This window comes from Myxine glutinosa, chromosome 6 (genome assembly GCF_964187855.1).
Source record: "Myxine glutinosa chromosome 6, kmMyxGlut1.1, whole genome shotgun sequence".
NCBI classification, from domain to species: Eukaryota; Metazoa; Chordata; class Myxini; order Myxiniformes; family Myxinidae; genus Myxine; species Myxine glutinosa.
Genome location: NC_136266.1, coordinates 179,200,724 through 179,223,955, shown reverse-complemented (window position 1 = coordinate 179,223,955; position 23,232 = coordinate 179,200,724). Strand labels below are relative to the sequence as shown.

The 23,232-nt window shown below is 44.2% G+C and overlaps 1 protein-coding gene across 6 annotated transcripts in view; it reads right to left on the bottom strand.

Moving 5' to 3' along the window:
• Nucleotides 1–23,232, bottom strand: part of LRP1 (LDL receptor related protein 1) — a 524,929-nt gene that overhangs the window by 127,458 nt on the left and 374,239 nt on the right. For 3 of the 6 annotated variants that reach the window (XM_078780908.1, XM_078780910.1, XM_078780912.1), the window contains exons 39-44: nucleotides 22,747–22,907; nucleotides 22,452–22,576; nucleotides 9,193–9,561; nucleotides 8,901–9,090; nucleotides 7,571–7,775; nucleotides 3,517–3,709 (exon numbers count right to left, since the gene is read on the bottom strand). In XM_078780908.1, the coding sequence (XP_078637034.1) occupies nucleotides 3,517–3,709; nucleotides 7,571–7,775; nucleotides 8,901–9,090; nucleotides 9,193–9,561; nucleotides 22,452–22,576; nucleotides 22,747–22,907 (1,243 nt within the window). The remainder of the gene's footprint in view (nucleotides 1–3,516; nucleotides 3,710–7,570; nucleotides 7,776–8,900; nucleotides 9,091–9,192; nucleotides 9,562–22,451; nucleotides 22,577–22,746; nucleotides 22,908–23,232) is intronic. The other 3 variants (XM_078780909.1, XM_078780913.1, XM_078780911.1) reach the window with 1 other exon arrangement.

Genomic DNA, 23,232 nt, shown 5'->3' with positions numbered 1-23,232 from the left:
TGAACGGATTTGGATGAAGGTTGGTGGGATGATTTCCCTTGGGATAAGGAAGAATTGATTAGTTTTTGGTGAAGCTCAGGATATTATTCCGGATCCAGGAATTTTTTGAAGGATTGTTTACCATTGGAAGATAGGGCTCATTTTTTTAAACATTATCTTCTATATATTCTATATTTAACATTGTGATATGAAAATAGTTTTATATTTGTTGTAAATGTAGTTTAAACTCGTGGTTATGCGTTAGTGCGGTGTATTTTTTTTAGCAGCGTCGTCTTCAAGGTTCTTTTTTTTTCTAATAAAGAAATATTCTGTCATTTTAAAACCACCAAAGTGTGTATTCGGTTTCCCCGTTTCATAAAATGTATCGTTTGATACGTATAATGCTTTAAAACGGCTTTTTTTTTTTTTTAACCTCAGAAGAGATATCAACATTTACCTCAGCGAATGTCAATCGCGTTGTCAGTATTTGATGAACTTATAAAGACTTAGTTGAGTTATAAGTGTGACAAGCATGTGCACGGGATTCTTCCCAGAAGAATGAGTGTTCGCATTAGCTTGTACGACGTAAAATGAGCGAGTTTTGTTTTGACGTTTGGGCCAGTTTTACATGTTGTATCCCTAAGGAATGAAACGGTCGTTTTTTCTGGCTTACAATTTTATTTGAAGTCACACACGCCTCAAAATACACTCACTTATACAGAATTGAACGCTGAATCCGAAAATGTAAGTGAAATTGCCTTGTTTTTTTTAAACATTATCTTCTATATATTCTAAATATATATCTGTGCAGTGTCTGTCTTGTGTTGTCACTGAAGTACTCCCTCAAACTTTTGTGAAATCGTACTATTCCAACTTGACCCACGGCGGGAGTATGCGCTCTACTGAGTGGCGTTCTAGTTGCTTCATGTAGGTACTTCGGGTTAGTTTTTAAATTATTTTTGGCACTGAACGTGTCATTATACACCGCCCAAATAAAGGGATGTGTTTACTGATATTGAACGGAAACTTGGTAGGGGACATGTTTTGCAGAGTAATTCTCCATCTTGTTTTACATGTGTAAAATGCAAAGTTCACATCAACATTGACCTACCTTAATAACCCATTTTCTCACACAACCAGCAAAAAACCCTGAATTGCCAATGCTTGGAGATCCCGATTCAGAAGAAAATCTCAAAGACCTTTATTTATAACTGAAAGACATTTATAGTTGGAAGACCTCTTTATTTCACTTAGAATCTGCCCTGATTGCCGGATTATTTTCCGGAAGACACCATCATACTAAAATTGTATATCTGAAAAATCAGTGTTGAGGTATATATCCGTGTTAAGATAGCTAAATCGTGGCGTTTTTATAACACCGTTTCTAAAAACAAAACTAGCAAGAAAGAGCAAGCAAAGATTTCAGACCCTCACCAAAACGTGTTTTTAGTGGTTCTTAAGGCTTTTGTGTTAGTTAAAACAAATATGGCGGCCGAATCACGTGACCGATGACATCATCATTATATTTTGTCTCCACCAATTTATCCCTAGATGACGCTCAATCTTGATCATCTTGATCGGATGAAGTTTTTTTACTTGTCGAATTATGACGTCATAATGGAGGCACCTATGACATCATTAACATATTTTATTCCCATGGAAAGTTCTTTACAATGAGCTATACTACGTGACCTATGACATCATTATCATTAATAAATTATACAGGTGGATTTGCATCTATGGTGAAAACTTCCTGTCAATCTGACCAACGGTTGCAGACAAAATCATATTTATTCTCTGCGGCCAAACAAACAGACAAACAAATGGACTCAAATGCAATACCCTCTCCATAGGCGAGGGTAACAAGAAGACGTCATGCAGAGCACGATACTTGCAAAATCCACCCCTCCCCCCAAAAACGGTTGCCATGGAGACATCAAATTGTGACTTATGATGTCATAATGTGACCTATGATGTCATACAATTGTACCACGTGACCTATGATGTCATAATTATCATTTTAAAAAATTATACAGGTGGAGGTGCACCTATGGTGAAAATGTCCTGTCAATTGGACCAGCGGTTGCAGAGAAAATCAAATTTATTATTTGCGGACAAGCAGACAGACAGACAAACAGACAAATGGACTCAAATGCAATACCCTCTCCTCTGGTGAGGGTAACAATGTCATCTTCAGCGTTGTTTTATGATATTTGGCATTTTTCCATGGTCGCTTCCAATAATCAAATTAATAATAATGATAATGGCATAATAGTAATATTAATGATAATAATATTAACATGCTGCCTTTAGTATGTCAAGTAAAGAAGCAGAACATCAAAAATTTAGTCTTCAGACGACATGTTTACGGCATCGACTGGATGGCAATGCCATCTGGAACAGCGGTTGTCTGTCCGTAGGTATGTATGTACGTATGTCCCTTCTGCTGGAATTTTGAGTGTTTATTCCCTTTAAAATTTGTCTTCTCTGCAACCGCTGGTCCGATTGACAGGAAATTTTCACCGTAGGAGCTGTGGAATTTTAAAATTATAATTATGACGTCATAGATCACGTGTATGGGCACCATCTTGAAAAACTGAAAAACTTTGCATCTCAATCTCCAGAACCGCTCCATGGAAAAAAAAGAGAAGTGGCTCTTGTAAAGTATTCGCCATGGAGAAAAACATATGTTAATGATGATGTCATAGGCGCCTTCTGTTGTGTCCTGTTCACATATTTACGATGTAAATGCTAATCCGGTGTTGGACGCATGAATGCGTTTCACAATGATATACGGTATCAGGTGAAGAAGAGGAGGAGTGAGGCTTTTGGCGGGATTTTTGGAATAAAGCCTGTTGTTGTACGCCTGTGGTCCGGACTTTGATTCTTCTCAAAAATAACAACTGCATTATGACGTCATAAATCGACAAGTAGAACCGATCCGATCAGTATAAAATTTATTCAGTGTAATCTTGGGATAAATTGGGTCGAGAAAAAAAAATGATGATGAAGTTTCGGTCACGTGATTCGGCAACCATATTTTTATGGCGTAGCATGTAGGGCAATGCCATCTAGAACAGCGTTTGTCTGTCCGTCCGGTGTATGTATGTCCCTCACAAACATCCACCGATCAGAGCTGAGGATCTGGTCACGTGACAGGGGGACAGCAGATCCTCCACCCAGCAGATCTAAGCCTGGCAACGCCGTTGTGAGTCTATCGGTCTTGTTTCCTTTCAAAATGGTGCGTCGGCAATCACAATAATAGCATAATAATGATATCGTTATTACAAAATATTATTATTATCAATAATAAAAAGAATAATATTAGGGATATAAACCCTCCCCTCCTCAATCCTCAGGCCAAGGCTAAAGAGAAATTTTCGCACATCATAGTGTGACAAAATGTATAATTAGGGGCAAAAAGACTAAAAACACATGACCCCCCACCCCACCTGATGGCTATCATACCTTTAAATGGTACATGTAGTGTGATGAGCATCCAAAACCTTTATTAGAGTAATCAAGAGTCACACTCACAGCTGTTTGTGTCATTGGCGAGGGCAATCATGCCCATGGGTTGCTGAGGAATGTCTCCACGAAGAACTTGCACATCCATGCCCGTGTACTTGCTGGCACGCATGACTGCTCGACGCACCCAGTCCGTCCAGAAGACAAAGTCTCCATATACAGCTAGGCCGAAGGGGTGCACTGGCTCAGAGCGAAGGATTACCTGAGTGATTTCAGAGAGAAAATTCAGTGCCATAATACAACAACAACAACAACAACAACAGGCATTTTCAGGCCATTTTCCCTGCTAGAGTGCTATAATGGGAGCTACAAATGTCTGTCACAAATATGTACATTAGACATAAGGTCCAATAATGTCTCCCCAAAGCTTGAGGTCAAAGCAGAAGCTCCAATGGACATAGGTGTAAAGTATATATTTCTAAATAGTTTTATTTACCAAAATAGAGTTTACCTTTTTTCAGATTGAGAAAGTTTTCACTGAAAATGATTGCTTCCACACCTATCTAAGGTAGCATCAAAGACCCTACAACTAGGTCGTGAAGGTTACCATAGCTGAGAATTAACACTAGACAGGTCAAGACTCAATCACTGGGTTTTGCCAAAGGATACTGGTTCAAATTTCCTTCTCGTTTTAATCCCAATGATATATTTATCCGAGATCCGAGAATTGTCATAAAGTAATTGATCACGTACCGTATTCTTCGGCCTACAAGTTGATGTCGAGTATAAGTCGAATTGAGTAATTTTCCAATTTTTCTTTCCTTCATTCATAGGTAAGTCCATTTGGAGTACTGTACAAGACGAAGCTAAATCAACTACGGTAGTTAGCAAAGCTGCTCTTCACGCAGGACACTCACTAGGCATCGCTGCCTACCTGGTCGCGTGACCTCTTAACAAGGAAGAGTAATTATTCTTTAAAACAAGCGACGCAATCATTATCAGCACCGTCTCACAGCACATCCCATTTTGTCGCAGTTCACGACTCCTTAAATAACATGAACACCTGGCACTTATTTTAATACGAGCACTCAATGTTAGTCCACCTAGCTCTGCAGCCTTGATCAGGCTTCTTTGTTTACCTGGGAGTCCGCAACGTGTCCTCCGCTTTACGCCTGCTCTCCCATTTTCATAGCAAACTTGACTTCCTCGCCCAATCAACGAACGTTCCGGACAATTATTTCAGTATAGTTTACATTTTTTAGTTGAAACTTTTAAGTTCTCTTTTCTTCTCATCATAAGACATTTGTGATGACATTTTGGTGACTACCCCTGTAACTGTTCATTTAATTGTCAATTTGGGGATGAAATCACCTCCGCCATGGAAGGTGGATCGAGGTTATGTTTTCACCCCTGTCTGTGGTTGTTTGTGTGTTTGTCTGTGAACAATATATCTCAAAAAGTTGTGAATGTATCCACAACTTTGTGAAGAGGTTGGGTATATGTGAAGAACTTTTGGGGAAGAAAGAAATTGGGAAGAAATTTTGTGAAGAGGTTGGGTATATGAAAGAGACTAAATAATGAGATGTTGGTGATCTGGATCTGGATCCGAGAATTTTAAAAGTAATTCTTCACCATTGAGAGATAGGACAAAAAACGATCTATAGCACAATATCCCAAAAAGTTGTGGATGGATCCGGAAAAAAAATTGTGAAGGGGTTGAGTATATGAAAAAGACTAAATAATGAGATGTTGGTGATCTGGATCTGGATCCGATAATTTTTAAAGTAATTCTTCACCATTGAGAGACAGGGCAAAACACGATATATAGCACAATATCCCAAAAAGTTGTGGACGGATTCGGACGGAGTTGGTGGACAGGTTGGGTGTGTGACAAAGAAGAACTGATCTCATTTTGGTGAAGATTCGAAAACGGATCCGGATGCGAGAGCTTTAAAAAGTCCTTAGTTAATATTTTCACCATTGAGTGATAGGACCAAAAACGATAAATAACATATTTCAAAAAGTTGTGAACAACATGACAAACCTTGGTGGATGAGTTGGGTAGGTGGCAAGAACAAGCCACTTTGATTTTGGTTCAGGTCCGAATTTTGGTTCTAGTTTGTTCTTTATTGATTTGTTTAATATCAAATCCTATCCGCTCTCATTGCCATTCTTTCTTCCTCCATCCACAGCAACTGTCCAGCCCATCTTAGCCGGCATTTCACCAATCTCCTCGCCAAGCTCATCTGAAAACCAATCTATCTGCACCCTCAGTTCACCCATTCTCCTTATATCCATCCTCTGCACTCCCAAAATCCTCCTGATCCAGTCGTTCTTGAAAACCTGCAGCCTCTGTTGTTGTCTCCCTGCCAGTGCCACCATCTCCAGACCATAAAGGTAGGCTGGCATTACACAAAACATCAGAACTTTTCCTTTCAATCTCCTTGAAATCTTTCTGTCTGCCATTACACCCTCCACAGTCCTCCACGCATTCACACCCACCTGAATCCTCCTCCGCATCTCTGCCTCTGACTTACCATCCCCGGTCACTGTTCCCCTCCAGACACTCGAATCGATTTCCCTGTCTGATCTCCTTCCCCTCCAACCTGATATTGACTTATTTTCTCTGCTGCCCGCCCCAAATCACCTGTCTTCTCCATGCTCATTTTCAGTCCATGTTTCTCAAATTCCTCCTTCCAATCCCCGAGTACGTGTTGTATCTCCCACCCACTCTCAAACCAAAGACGTACCAATGACCAACAACAAACAACAACATGCATTTAAAGGCCATTTTCCCTGCAAGAGTGGGGGTTAACCTTGCGGTCCCCATGACAATCTTCTCCATTTTGCCCTATTTTCTGCATCTCTCCTTGTTAACCCCCTTGCCCGCATTTCTTCTTCCACCATCTTTGGTCAAGTCTTTCTCGGTCTTCCCCGTCCTCTACTTCCTTCTACATTCATTTCCATCACTCTTCTCAACCAGTCACTTTCATCCTTCCTCAACACATGACCAAACCATCTCAACCTGTTTCTCTTCACAGCATCAATCACAGGCTCTATTCCCATCATCTTTCGCAATTCATCATTTGTCTTCCTCTCTCTCAACGATACTCTGCACATCCACCGAACCATTCGCATTTCCGCCCTTTCCAGCCTTCGTTGCTGCTCTATGTTCATTACCCATGTCTCGCTCGCATAAATCATAACACTTCTCACACATGCAGCATACACCTTTCCCTTCAGCTTCAACTTCAAAGACGTACCAATGACCATGATATAAAAATGGCACGTGCTGCTTTCTTGCTTAACACTCAGCATTTAAAAGGAAAGAGCACAGACAAACAACGCAGGGAAGGCAATGGCAAACCACCCAGTGCAACTCTTGCCAACAAACTGCTTCGGCAGCACCAGCACTCTATAAAGAGTGTGGTACATCAATATGACTCCAACCAAACTACCTACATCGTTGCTCCAATTACAAAAAGAGCTTGCACCTTAGCTATGCCCAGCCAGGAGCCTAACGACTCTAGTATGTTTTATAAATAATTCTCCCATCTTCCTATAATTCACCAAATGTCTGTCCGTCTGTCTGTCCGTCCGTCTGTTCCCATGTACCGCAAAAACGGCTGAACCGATCGCATCGAAATTTTGGGTGGGTAATCCTGGGACCCCTGGAGTAAAATAGGCTACATTGTTTTTCCAATTTTTCCCCAATTTTCCAATTTCCAAATTTTCCAATTTTTCCAAACACGATGGAATAATATTTACCGATATGAACAGTGATGTGGCTTTTATTGAAATTCTACAAATACTGTTTAGATTTTGATGATTTGTGTGTGATATGATTTAACGGATGTTTATATAAATCGTTTAAACTAAAAAAGCCTTCAATTTCTGATATTTTGCCTTTTCATTTGGGCCTCCCAATTGAAGCCCCGCCCGTAGAGCGGGTACCGTTGCTAGTTACAGTAAAGCTCTAACATTGAGACACTAACACTCAAGATTTCACATTCTAACATGTATCGAAAAGCTACCCCATAAATAACCAACTAAACTACAACTCCAAATAAACGAATTGTGTTTGCAATCATAATCGAGCTGTACTTTGCGGCAAATTGCTCACATAGCGGCGAGTTCCATCATACTCGCAGCGTTCGACCTTGTCCAAGGTGGCATCGGAGAAATAGAGTTTCTCGGAGCGGTGGTCAAGAGCCAGGCCGTTCGGGGTACGGATGTTGGACGCGATGATGACCTGCACGTTGGAGCCCGAAAGCACTGCTCGCATAATGCTGGGTCTCTGCTCATTCCAGTTGGTCCAGAACATGTAGCTATGAGGAACCAATGAAAACACAACATGAGAGCATGCAGGGCCAGGCAGCTTGACCCCACCATCACCAATCAAATTGTGTATCTTTGCACACTCGTTAATTTTTTTTATTTGATCATTCTGTTTATCTTTCATGTGCAAGTTAAAGTACAAGTAACACCTACTTTTATGAGACAGCTGAATTAGAAATTGCTCATGGGGTAAAAACTGAGTTCTGACAATACCTTTTTCCTTTTGCTGACACGGACCCATTAAACAGAGACACATAAGGAATATAATCCAAGTACCACCTTCAGAGGCCATTTTTCCCCGCAAAGCAGGGGTTGGCCTTTTTCGGGCACCATGGTCCCCTTTTTGAAGCAACGTTTTATGGCCGGATGCCCTTCCTGCCACCAACCCTGTTAGTCACTTGCGACACACAGGGAATTACCAGTGAACTGGTACTCAATTTGCCGACCTCGGAAGGATGACAGGCTGAGTGAACCCCCCTGGCGTTAATTCAGCGATCGACAGGGATTTGAACCCAGGATCCGAGGATCCCAAGCCGGCACCCTAACCGCTAAGCCAACACCAGGCTCAATATAATATAATATAATCGAATCATAATATAATCTCAATATAATATAATCCAAGTACGAACCGTGATAAACAAACTGAGTGCTCCCACAGGGTTTGCGAGAAACAAAATTCAAAAATTCTAATTCCCATGCAATCGACAAGGGGCAGCTTGACTGATTTCTAGAATCCACTTCAAATTTGGTTCAAAATGGTCCTTAGTTATACCATAGTATTTACCCCTAATGGCTGTTTTGAGAGCACGTGACTCATTTTGTCCATGGATGTAGGACAGCCTTGCTTTTTCGCGGGCTTGGATACTCCGACTACGTACATGTTAACTCTCCCAAGACTACCTTGGCTTCCGGGAGATTCAAATGATTAATACTGCTGCCTTTACCTGGATTTAAACCTGTAACTTCTGGGATAGCAGCTCAGTATCCTCACCACTGGAGTACCATACCAAAGACAATGTAAAATACATAAAAATCATGTTGAAAATATTTGGGTGCAAAATTAACACGTAACATGTAACATCAAACATCAATCCTTCTTTAAGGATATTACGGACTTGAGGCACTCGTCCATGGCAAAGGCACGGGGGTGGTCATCAGCGGACATGGTCACCACGGTCTCACGGTCAAAGCTGATAGATTTACCCTGACCGACAGAGTGGCGCGTTATGGTGGACGAGGTGTAGCTGGTCCAGTAGAGAGCATCCCAGCCACGGTGATAGGCTACACCTTCCACAGAGCCCACGTCTAGTGTACAAGGAAGAACATTGTCAAAATATTGGTAAATGGAGAGAAACAATCATCCTCTACGTAAATGTAATGAATGACAAAAACGTCTTGGCAACTCACTTTCGACGAGTACCCTTCTCCCGGTGCCATCATCATACACCTGCTGAATGTTTCCAAAATGGATGTCACTGAAGAATATACGTCGACGTCGGCCATTTCCACCATAGTCGAAAGCGAGTGCAATGACATTCTTCATGTGTTCAGGATCCTCCAGGGGGCGCACAGGAGCATTAAGGTTAAGCTCATCAAACAGGTGGATGCTCTTCAAGATTGTCCTCTCCGAATAAAGAAGGTAATCGTCGTAGTCGGTGCAGGAGAGATGGTCAGAGGCCAAGACACCATGAGCACAGGCGCAAACTCGCTCATGGCCACCGAGGAACAAGCACAACTGCTGGCAGCCACCATTATTCGGTGCACACACATTGGTCCCTGTCGGGAAATGCAGGTAGATGTCTCATCACCATCCATCTTTGCTTGAAATATTTCTCCAGCACCCCTCACATTTCAATTAACTCTTTTATTAAATATATTACATTAAATATTTTAGTGATTATATTACATTAATCCACTAACGGTTGTCAGGCATTACTCGCAGCAGGTTAGTTGGATACAGGCCAAATGGACATTAAATTATATATATGTACATATAATTATATATATATATTGTCGTGTGATTCCCCTCGGTGAAGACCGGGAAATCACAGATAGCAATCGAGCTTACTTGAGGCGTTCGGGTCATTGGCGGATTTCACTCTATGTGTGGGAGGAAGAAGAAAAGAAGAAGAAGCGGCGAGATTTACCTGACGGTCCCGAGCAGTCTTCAACCTGCAAAGTGATTAAACTCACACGAACACGGGATTTAGAATAGAAAGGGAAAATAATAAATGGGTTTATTTACAATAACTATCGGGACAAGGAAATGCGACAATAAAAACTAAACCTAGGTTGGGATCCCACTCACAGACTTCAACAACAGGACAAATAAGAGAATAAATGAAAGAAAACGTTGTGTTCTGCGGTGCGTCTTATCTGTCTGGATGTCGGGTCGGTCAGGCTCCGTCCGACGTGGTTCTGGTTGGCGCGAACCGCTCGGTCCTGTCTGCTGGCGTACCACCGGCCCTCTGTGCGACTCAAACGGGTCGCGTGCAGCTCGCTCCTCCGGCCGTGCCCGGACTCATCCACGTGGAGTCGCTCCCTCGTCCGGAACCAGGATGAGAGGTCCGCCGGCACAGGAACGCGCAAAGGGCAACAGGAGAAGAAGGGAACGGGTCTCCAATGCGGGAAGGCAGGAAGAGGCAGGCAGAGGTGAAGAGGCGAAGAAGCAAAGAGAAGAGTGCAGGGGCCAAGAGTCGAAGAACAAAGAGATAAAATGTCGATCTCTTCTCACTTTTATCAGACCTCCTCCGACATCACTGGCACCTCCCTCCCAATCAGCGCACCGCTTCCTGGACGTCTTTCTCGCCCTTCGCACGTCGCCGGCGCTTCTCCTCCAATCAGCACGTTCCTTCTTGTGGTTCTTTTGTGCCCTCCTCACTGATTGGCCGAGCGCCCCACGCCTTTGGTGTTGGTGTCGGTCGGTGGCCAATCAGTGTGGCTCGTCCTTCACCTTCCTTACTCTCCAATCAGCGACCTGGTTGTTACTCGCCCCTACCCTGGCCAATTAACGAGTTCTCCTGGGCGTGGCTCTTGGCCTGCCTGTTCGATGTTTGCCGCCATGCCAGTGTTGTTAGCCCAAGTGCGTGGTCGCTTCCTGTCTGTTCCTCTAGTCAGGTGAGAGGGAAATAAATTAATTCGTGTGTATGCGCTAATGGGCCGAGCTAATGTCTATGGGTGTGTTGCCATACGGGACACCGGGATGATCACAGGTTCGACATACCGAGGAGTTAGCACAATCCCTACTCTATCTATCACAGAGCCATCCTTGTATGACCACAGATATACACTTAATCCGACAAACCGGGCGAGACAGGTCCCTGACTTACTGTGCATCAAAATGGTTCTTCTTCTTCATGACATCACAGCACCTACCTATGCAGATCTACCTGGATCTATATATTCCCCTACCCAAAATTCATAACAATATACTATATCACCCGAAAATGAGTTTATATCAAAACTTTAAAAACAATCACTTAATCCCATTTAATAAATTGCAGAGGGTGAGAGAGATAGATCTCTCTGTGTAAGAAGACACACATGGGCATATGCGTGCACACATTCGTACACGCACACACACACACACACACACACACACACACACACACACACACACACACACACACACACACACATATATACACACACACACATAGACACACGCACACCACACACATATACACACGCACACACACATATACACATGCACACACACATATACACACACACACACATATACACACACACACACACACACACACACACACACACACACACACACACACACACACACACACCAGTTAGATAAGTCCCCCCAATGGATATTGGATATGCATATAAATATATCAGCCAAACGTATAAAAATTGAAAGCCGATCACTCATCATCTTTTCCTGCATACATGACTTGTTTTTATCAGTCTGGAAATTTTAAACAAATGTTTAAACAATGTAGGGTCATCATAGGCATTGTATGAGATGATAAATATGATTACCAATGATGGTAAACAGAATTATATCACAAACATTTGCATAATGTAACACATACTTATGCTAGTTCATTCTGTTACTAGATATACCATATATATATATATATATCTATATATATAAAACACAGTTTGTGTGTGTGTGTGTGTGTGTGTGTGTGTGTGTGTGTGTGTGTGTGTGTAATGTTACCGGTAGACTCCTAAACGGAGAGGCTCACGTACTTGATATTTGGCACAAACATGGCCATTGAGCTGGAAGAACATGGTCGACCTAAAAATTTATTTCATAATATTTTAAAACCATATTTTTACCTCAGCGCATTTCAGCGAGGCATATTATGACCGGAATGGCAGAGCAGCGCGCTGATTCGCTCAGAGCGATCACGTGATGTTCCTTGCCGCCATTAACTCAGTTACGCGTTCACACGTATTTCAGAGCGAAAAGCGATTCCGTTTTTTCACATTTCAGCGAGGAATATTGCCATTCACACCACATAGGTTTTTTTCCCTTTCACCTTTAGATCCATATTTTTTGCCATAACGTAGCGCATTATGGCTCTCTCGAGCTCGAGTTAGCCAATCACCTGGGAGCATGAGGCCACGTTGGCCACGCCCACGACACGACGCAGAGTTGCAATCGATCGCTCAGAGCGATCACGTGATGTTCCTTGCCGCGCGATTGCGTTTTTTCACATTTCAGCGAGGAACATTGCCATTCACATCACATAGGTTTTTTGTTCTTTCATCTTTAGATCCATATTTTTTTTCAGCGAGGAATATTATACACAGAATCTGAATCGGTGGCACAGCAGCGCGCTGATTCGATGATTCGCGCGCCCCTCCCCCCTCCCCTCCCCCCTCTTCTCCCTCAAGTTTATACACGAATGCCGGGTACTTCCCCCCCCCTCTTCTCCCCTCCCCCCCTCTCCTCCCCCCCCCCCCCCATTCCCCTCCCCTCCTCTTCCCCGCCCGGCAATGCCGGGTACTTCCCCCCCCTCTTCTCCCCTCCCCCCTCTCCTCCCCTCCCCCCCTGTTCCCCTCCCCTCCACTTCCCCCTCCCTCTCCCCTCCCCCTCCCCTCCCGCCCCTCCCCCCTCCCCCTTTCCTCCCCTCCCCCCTCTCTTCCCCTCCCCCCTCCCCCTCTCCTCCCCTCCCCCTCCCCCTCCCCCCTCCCCTCTCACGTTTATACATGGAACGCCGGGTACTTCCCCCCCCCTCTTCTCCCCTCCCCCCTTCTCCTCCCCTCCGTTCCCCTCCCCTCCTCTTCCCTGCCCGGCAATGCCGGGTACTTCCCCCCCTCTTCTCCTCTCCTCCCCTCCCCCCGTTCCCTCGCCTCCTCTTCCCCCTCCCCCCTCCCACCCTCTCCTCCCTCTCGCTCCCCCTCCTCCCCCTCCCCTCCCCCTCCTCCCCTTCCCCCTCCCCCCATCACCCTCCCCTCCCCCCTCTCCTCCCCTCCCCCCTCTCCTCCCCTCCCCCCTCTCCTCCCCCCTTCTCCTCCCCTCCTCCTCCCCCTTCTTCTCCCCTCCCCCCCTCTTCTCCCTCCCCCCTCTTTTCCCCTTCCCCCTCCCCTTCCCCCTCTCCTCCCCCCTTCTCCTCCCCTCCCCCTCCCCCTCTTCCTCCCCTCCCCTCCCCCCCTCTTCTCCCCTCCCCCATCACCCTCCCCTCCCCCCTCTCCTCCCCTCCCCCCATCACCCTCCCCTCCCCCCTCTCCTCCCCTCTCCCCTTCTCCTCCCTCCCCCTCTCCCTTCTTCTCCCCTCCCCCCCTCTTCTCCCCTCCCCCCCTCTTTTCCCCTCCCCCCCTCCCCTTCCCCGCCCTTCTCTCCTCCCCCCTTCTCCTCCCCCTCCCCCCTCCCCCCTCTTCCTCCCCTCCCCCCTCCCCCTCTCTTCTCCCCTCCCCCCCCTCTTCTCCCCTCCCCTCCCCTTCCCCCTCCCCCTCCCCCCTCCCCCGCCCGGCAATGCGAGTACTTCTGCTAGTATATATATATCTGCTAGTATATATATATATATATATATATATATATATATATATATACATATATATATATATATATATATATATATATATATATTGTTACGTGCTCCTCCCCAAACCCCGGTCACAGTGTACCTCCGAGCCCCCGAAAGGAGTCACGGCAGAAAGATGTGTTATAATGTGTGTCAATGACCAATGGTGAAACCACACCAACCAATTGTTACCAAAAACAAGTATTGTATTAAGGTCACACAAGTATAACAGCACAAGTACAATATGTTTCAATTGCACCACAAAAATACCATATAATTCCTATGATGGTACCATCAGTTTCTTCTTCAATAACTCACTGTGCTCCAAGTGAGCGAAAAGAACATTCCCAAAGTCACTGTCCCGGCACCAAGTCAAAGTCGACCCACGCTCCGGTGATCGCAAGAAAAATGTCGAATCGAGACCAGAATCCAAGTCGGCTGACAGTCAACGCTGCCAAGAGGTGCAACGGTGCACCCAAAAGGCGACTTGAAATCACACCTTCGGGTATGAACGTTCAACGGCTCCCAAATGGAGAAACACAAATTCCCAATCGAAATCCACGTTACACTCGCAAACCAGGCTAACGGTTGGGTGCGGTAAAATGGCTGGGGCGAGGTGAAAAGGCTGGAGCGATGCGAAATGGCGGGAGCGAGGTGAAATGGTGGCGGGCCCGTACAGGAGGCATACCTGCTCTCCAACGATTCTCTTCGGAATCAACCGCAAAACCCGACACGCAGGTTTATCTGTCAAAGCGATAACCACTCTGTCACAGGAATCCCTTTCCCAGGAAACCCAAAGTTCGCTCGTGACCCCTGTTCGCCAGCGTCTCCTTGAGACCTCAAAGCAGCTCGGCTTTTCTTCCCGACCTCACTTGCTCCGCCTTTTTTTTCTTCCTCCTCTTCTTCTTCCAGTTTTCTCCCGATCCGGTTTCCGGTTTCTTTTAAAACACTAATTTTTTACCTTTTGAAAACAGTTATCTCCATTTCACTTAAACGATAACAATAATAGTACATGGAACCAAAAATGCTTACAGTGGATGAAAACCACAACGACGGAAGTGACGAATCTGTAACAATATATATATATATATACAGTCACGTCAAAAAGTAAGGACACCCCATGTAAAGTTTCGACTTTTTCAACATATTTCAACATACAGCTATTTGATCTTCATTTCAACAATATTGATAGATAAAGGTGATATAATATAACAAATATCATAAAACATTTACATTTTGTAGTCCATTGTATCATTTAAATAAACATAAATGCAAATTTCGCATGTGGAAAAAGTAAGTACACCCCCTACATTTATCACTACTTCAAATACCTAAAATTAGAATCAGTGCACCAGCTCAGGTGCAAATGATTAGAACATCGTTAGAGAGGATCTTGGAGGATCCTGTCTTATTTAAACGTCAGACATTTAGTTTGGTTTGCTCTTTGTTGTTGAAGTGTGCGGCGTCACCATGCCTAGATCAAAAGAGCTCTCTGAGGCCTTCAGAAAGAAGGATATAGATGCCGACGAGTCTGGGAAGGGATTTAAAAAGATCTCCAAACAATTTGAAATCAATCATTCGACTGTCCGGAAGATCATCTACAAGTGGAGAAGATTCCAAACAACTGCCAACTTGTTTAGGCCAGGCTGCCCCAGCAAGTTCAGCCCAAGAGCAGACCGCAAAATGCTGAAAAGTCTCTAAGAACCCCAGAATGTAATCATGGGACCTACAGGTAGCTCTTGCCAGTGTTGATGTCAAAGTGCACGAGTCTACCATTAGAAAGAAGCTGCACAAATTTGATCTACATGGGAGGTGTGCCAGGAGGAAACCTTTGCTGTCCAGAAAGAACATCAGGGTAAGACTAATGTTTGCCAATGAACACGTTGGCAAAGACCAGCACTTCTGGAACAATGTGCTCTGGACAGATGAGTCAAAGATAGAGCTATTTGGCCACAGTACCAGAAGACATGTTTGGCGAAAACCAAAGACAGCATTTGACCACAAGAACCTGATACCAGCTGTAAAGCATGGTGGTGGAAATATTATGGTTTGGGGCAGCTTTGCTGCATCAGGGCCTGGGCAGCTCACCATCATAGAATCCACTATGAATTCTTCATTGTACCAGAGGGTGCTTGAGGATAATGTGAGGCCATCTGTTGGAAAGTTGAAGCTCAACCGAAGGTGGAGCTTGCAACATGACAATGACCCTAAATATACCAGTAAATCCACCAAGGAATGGCTGAAAAGAAAGAAATGGAGGGTTCTGGAATGGCCATGTCAAAGCCCGGATCTAAATCCCATCGAGATGTTGTGGGGGATTTGAAATGAGCTGTGTATGCAAGAAACCCCTCAAACATTGCACAGCTGAAATAATTCTGCATGGAGGAGTGGGCAAAAATTTCTCCCAGTCGATGTCAGAGACTGGTAGACAGTAATAAGAAACGCCTACTTGAGGTTGTTTCTGTCAAAGGGGGCAATACCACCTATTAGAGCCAAGGGTGTACTTACTTTTTCCACATGCGAAATTTGCATTTATGTTTATTTAAATTATACAATGGACAACAAAATGTAAATGTTTCATGATATTTGTTATATTATATCACCTTTATCTATCAAGATTGTTGAAATGAAGATCAAATAGCTGTATGTTGAAATATGTTGAAAAAGTCAAAACTTTACATGGGGTGTACTTACTTTTTCACGTGACTGTGTATATATATATATATATATATATATATATATATATATATATATATATATATATATATATATATATATATATATATATATATGTTACTAGATATAGTTATAGCAGAATGATTTGAGGCTACAAAAACAAATCAAACAAAGTCAACTATGCAGAGCAGCAGGAGCTTCAGGGTTGTAAACCAAAGTAACGGAAAAGAGACAGAAATTTACCAAATTGCCAAAATCTGGTTCATAATTGATTGAAGAAAGGTAATAGCCTTTCTTTAAAATAAATGTCATAACATCTCATCAGATTTCTATCATACCTCATGAGAAGTCAGTGGTTTTTAATTAAGAGTAATCCCAGCATTGGGAAAGCTGTACAAATATCCGATCTAAAGATTTATTTGAGCTGAGTCTCATCCACCCCATTTGTGATGGTTTAGGGAGTTTAGAAATAATAAGAGCTCCATTACAAGGAATGAGGCAGGAGGAGGCCATTTTGCCTATCAAAACCGACACCATTATTACCAACTTATAGTTGTTGCTTTTCTGTCTCTATCCTTTTAAAATACTGAACATCAAGCAAGGAAGCAGCGCGTAGCATTTTAAAAGTCTTTGATATGACGTGGCCAGGATTCGAACCACAAACCTCCCAGATTCAGAGCGGATGCTCTAACCATTATACACCGAGGCTTGTTAAGCAGTGCTTCTTCTTCCCCTTCTCTTCCCTTTATAAGAGGTGAGTTGCAATGGCACCAAGCTTCTGCTCTGCCTTCACCACGATACTCCTCCACTTCCCTCTATCCTCAGCCAACTCTCTCCATTCTCCAACCACATCCACCTTACCTGACTGATATCCCTCTTCACAAAGTCCTCCCATCTCAACCATGGTCGACTTATTTTCCTCCTACATTTTCTCCCTCAACCTATCTGTTCTCTTTGCCATTCTCTCTTCCCCCATCCACACCAAGTGTCCAGCCCATCTCGGCCACCATTTCACCGATCTCCCCATCAAGCTCATCTGAAAACCAATCTCCTTCCTCAATTCATCCATACTGCTTCTATCCACCCTCTTCACTTCCGCAATCCTCCTGCCCTTGTTGTTGTCTCTCTGTCAGTGCCATAATCTCCAGACCGTACAGGTAGGCCGGCGTTACACACGACATTAGAACCTTCCCTATCAATTTGCTTGACATCTTCAAGTCCGCCATTACTTCTTTCACCCTCGTCCACACATTCAACCCACCTGAATCCTCATACGCACCTCTGCCTCTGACTTTCCACCCACAGATACTCAAACCTATTTCTCTGTCTGATCTCCTTCCCCTCCAACCCGATATTCATTTCTTTCCTCTGCTGCCTGACTCACATCACCCCCATCTCCTCCACACTCATCTTCAGCCCATGTTTCTCAAATGCCCCTGTACTTCCACTCCCCCAGTACTTCCTGCATCTCCCGCCCAATCTCCACCACAACAGCCAGATCATCCGCATACAACATCCTTTCCAGAATACCCCTCAAGTTTACCTTCCTGCTTACCAGCTCCATCACCATGATAAACATGAGTGTGCGGAGGGAGTTTCCCTGCCTTAAACCGATGTCCACATTAAACTCCTCAGACATCTGAGAACGAACCAAAACTCTTCCCTTCGTTTCCTTGTACATCCCTTCCACCAACATAACTTCTGCTTCCAGCAATCCCATCCATCTCAGTATCACCATCGCCATCTCTCTCGGGACAGTGTCGTAGGCCTTCTACAGGTCCACAAATCCCAATGCAATTTCAGCTTGCACCTCAAACCTCTTCTCCACCAGCTTTCTCAGCGCGAATATCCCATCTGTCATTCCTCTACCATTTCTAACCGCCTGCTGCTCTTCACCGATCTACATCTCCATACTCTCCCTTATCCTCCCATCCAGAACCCTCTCCATCACCTTCATAACATGACTTAAGAGCGTAATGCCCCTGTACTTCCCCTGATATTGAACATCCCCCTTCCCCTTCCATTTCGGCACAATTAACCCTGTCCTCCAATCCTCCGGAACCGAACCCTCTCTCATACATACAGTCACGTGAAAAAGTAAGTACACCCCATGTAAAGTTTTGACTTTTTCAACATATTTCAACATGCAGCTATTTGATCTTCATTTCAACAATATTGATAGATGAAGGTGATATAATATAACAAATATCATGAAACATTTACATTTTGTAATCCATTGTGTAATTTAAATCAACATAAATGCAAATTTCGCATGTGGAAAAAGTAAGTACACCCCTACATTTATAACTACTTCAAATACATAAAATTAGAATCAGGTGCACCAGCTCAGGTGCAAATGATTAGAACATCGTTAGAGAGGATCTTGGAGGGACCTGTCTTATTTAAACCTCAGACATTTAGTTTGGTTTGCTCTTTGTTGTTGAAGTGTGCGGCGTCACCATGCCGAGATCAAAAGAGCTCTCTGAGGCCTTCAGAAAGAAGGTTATACATGCCTATCAGTCTGGGAATGGTTTTGAAAAGATCTCCAAACAATTTGAAATCAATCTTTCGACTGTCCGGAAGATCATCTACAAGTGGAGAAGATTCCAAACAACTGCCAACTTGTTCAGGCCAGGCCACCCCAGCAAGTCCAGCCCGAGAGCAGACTGCAAGATGCTGAAAGACGTCTCTAAGAACCCCAGAATGTCATCACGGGACCCACAGGTAGCTCTTGCCACTGTTGATGTCAAAGTGCACGAGTCTACCATTAGAAAGAGGCTGCACAAATTTGATCTACATGGGAGGTGTGCCAGGAGGAAACCTTTGCTGTCCAGAAAGAACATCAGGGCAAGACTAAAGTTTGCCAATGAACACCTAGGCAAAGACCAGCACTTCTGGAACAATGTGCTATGGACAGATGAGTCAAAGGTAGAGCTATTTGGCCACAGTACCAGAAGACATGCTTGGCAAAAACCAAAGACAGCATTTGACCACAAGAACCTGATACCAACTGTAAAGCATGGTGGTGGAAATATTATGGTTTGGGGCAGCCTTGCTGCATCAGGGCCTGGGCAGCTCACCATCATAGAATCCACAATGAATTCTTCATTGAACCAGTGGGTGCTTGAGGATAATGTGAGGCCATCTGTCAGAAAGTTGAAGCTCAACCGAGGGTGGAACTTGCAACATGACAATGACCCTAAACATACCAGCAAATCCACCAAGGAATGGCTGAAAAGAAAGAAATGGAGGGTTCTGGAATGGCCAAGTCAAAGCCCGGTTCTAAATCTCATTGAAATGTTGTGGGGGGATTTGAAACGAGCTGTGCATGCAAGAAACCCCTCAAACATCACACAGCTGAAAGAAATCTGCATGGAGGAGTGGGTAAAAATTTCTCCCAGTCGATGTCAGAGACTGGTGGACAGTTATAAGAAACGCCTACTTGAGGTTATTTCTGCCAGAGGGGGCAATACCACCTATTAGAGCCAAGGGTGTGCTTACTTTTTCCACATGCGAAATTTGCATTTATGTATATTTAAATTATACAATGGACTAATAAATGTAAATGTTTCATGATATTTGTTATATTATATCACCTTTATCTATCAATATTGTTGAAATGAAGATCAAATAGCTGTATGTTGAAATATGTTGAAAAGGTCAACACTTTACATGGGGTGTACTTACTTTTTCACGTGACTGTACATTCCATAGTCTCTTTGTCCAACTGACTCCGACTTCTCCCACTGCAATGATCACCTCTGTACACACCTCATCAATGCCAGGTGCTCTTCCGTTCTTGATCCTCTTCAATGCTGTCAGCACCTCCTCCTTTCCTTTCTACATAACATGGTAGCTCCAGCTCATTATTGCTTCCTCCCCAGTTCAACAGCTCTTTGAAATATCCTTCCCACACCTTCAGTACTGCCACCGCTTCGGTCACTAGCCTCCCGCCACCATTCTTAATCACCACCGCCCCCTTCATGTACTTACTATCCTCTTCCCTGCCCCAATCCAATTTATAAATCATCTTCTTCACACCATCCTCTTCCAACTTGTTGTACACCTTTTTATGTTGGAGGCTCCAGGCACGGACTGTATAGCCCTCATCGAGGCCAGGCCTTACATAAAAGAGAGGAAAAGTGTATGATGAAAAGTGTATGGTGTTTGTTTGCGAGAAAGAGAGATTGAAGGTAGTCCGGTAGTTGTAGTTTGAGTGAGACAGAAAGTAAGACCAGCAATCCTGATACGGAAAGTGTAAGATGATTCCGGGCACCACTTTAACGCTCCTAAGTCAGGACGGTAGCACTACCCTGGGCGGTTCCTGTCTGCAACCTACTAACAAGAAAGTCGTCTTCCTCCTCTTCATATCATTCCTCACTTTATCCACAGCTCTCCTTGCTGCTTTCTTATTTTGCCCATATAGGAAATGTAGCAACCCTGCTTCCGGTTGTCTCCTTCTATCCTTGATCTTCTCTATCCTCTTCCAAACATCCTTTTCACCAATTGCCTTTGCTACTTCCTCCGTGCACCATACCAAGTTTCTATCCCTCGACGATGCACCCTTTCCTGACGTCCTTCCACACAAAACCTCTGCAATTCTCCTAAACGTCTCACCGTACTTCTGCCATTCCTCTTCCAAACCTTCTGCTTCTTCGCTAAGTTGCTCATACCCGGCCCTCATCCTCTCCTTGTACTCTACAATGATGTTTCCCCTCCACTTCCTCCACCTCCTGTTCGTAAACACCCCCCTTTTCTTCATCAGTACTACAAACACCACAAGCTTGTGCTAGATGGTAACATGATCTCAAGCCGCTGCCTTACAATCCTAAACCCTCCACAACTGTCACTTCCTTACCACCACCAAATAAAAGTCTGATCCATGCTATTCACTCCTATAGGTAATCTTGTGGCTTTCGTACTTTTGAAAGAAGGAACCAACTTTGGCCATCCCATTCCTCGCCACCACCTGCACCCGCTCTTGACCCTCTCTATTCCTCATTCACCAAGCAAATTCACCAACACATTCCTCTTCACCTGGCTCCTCTTCTCCGACGTGCACGTTAAAGATCCCCCCCCCCCCCCCCCCCAAAGCATAGCATCACCCCCATCTCAAACATTACCATCAACCTCTCCAGTGCATCCCTGAATTCCTGTGCCTCTGCCCCAGCCCCAGCCCTCATTTGTGGCCCATATACTGACATAACACACACCATTTGCCTCTGTATCACCGCCCATTCCATAACTATCCGTCCCTCCCATCTTTCCACTCTGACCACCTGCTTGATGATTTCTTCTGATACGATTATTCCCACGCCATTACTCCTTCCATCCCCACCGTGTAACAGCTTGTATCCTCCTACCCACCTTCTCATCTTATCTGCCTTCCATTTGGTCTGCTGCACACACAACACTTCCAACCTCCTTCTCTGCATCATCTCCACCACCTTAATTCCTCTCCCCTCCATCGATCCCACATTCAAACTACCAATCCGGACTTTTTGCTGCTGAACCGCTGCCCGCTTGTCATAGCCAGTACGATTTTGATCAGTTTGGGATTCTCTGGTCACCAATCAGCAGCGCTGCCTGGGCTGACCTGCTAGACCCACTGCCTTAGCCTCTTATCCTAGCCCAGTGTGTGTTTTCGCACACACACTACTCCTTCTCCACTCACTCCCCCTTCCTGGGGACACCCACACCCTCACCACCCGACTCCTCTTCTCCATACTCGGGACACTCATCCCTACCTCCATCATACTCCCTCCCCCTTCTCTTCCTACCCCAACCACACTCACCCTTCCCTCAGCTTTTCACAAAAATCACTCAGTTAATTCACAAAAATCACAGTTCAAAAGCCACTTAAGTTATTAAGTCTCAATACCTCGTTATACCATAGTTTCAAGCAGTACAATAAAGCAGAACTTACGTTTTAAAGTCTCATTGTAATGCAACAATGGTCAAACAGTTAGTGAAAGAGACACAATAAAGTTCCTTTCCAACCTTTTTGTCTGTCTTTGCTAAAGACTTTCACATCTTTTAGCTGAACTCCAATGCCAGTCTTCAAAGCTATCACATCCTCGGTGGAATCTTTAGAGGCACGTTTTATCGACCCATTTCCATGTGTCCTGTAGATAAAAATAATGAAGTAGCCAAGCACAGATGGATTGCATACAAGATTAAAATCAGCCAAATATGCAAACAAATGTATGGTGCAATGCATACTCAACATTCATTTCTTTCACTTGTGAACACGAGTTTGAGTTCACAACTGCATTACCTGTCACTGACCACTCACTTTCCTGACCTGTCACTCCAATAGATGTGATTTCCGTAGATGGAGACGGCAAACATGTCCGTGTTCTGACTTGAAAGTATCGCCTCTCTGTTCTTTCCCGTCTCCAGGTCAATTCGCTCAATCTTGTCAGTACGTGCATCGCACCAATACAATTTTCCTCTCTGATAATACACATACACGCAAGCAAGCGATTTCCAAATGAATAAAAACAGTAAAATATGTTGGTCCCAATAATGTGTGACCACCTGATACCACACAATTTAACAAAAACAAAGCATTTATTATTGAAGCATTGGTACACAATGTGGTTGATGCCAGTAGGAAAATGAGAACAGTTAGAACATTTATGTTTCATATTGACACATCAATGATGCCCTGTGATCAGCATTCCTTATGATGACGTGGCATGTAGAGGACAAACACTTAAAGGATGCTACAGGACCTCCACTCTCAGGCTGCTGCAGGACCTCCACTCTATGGCTGATA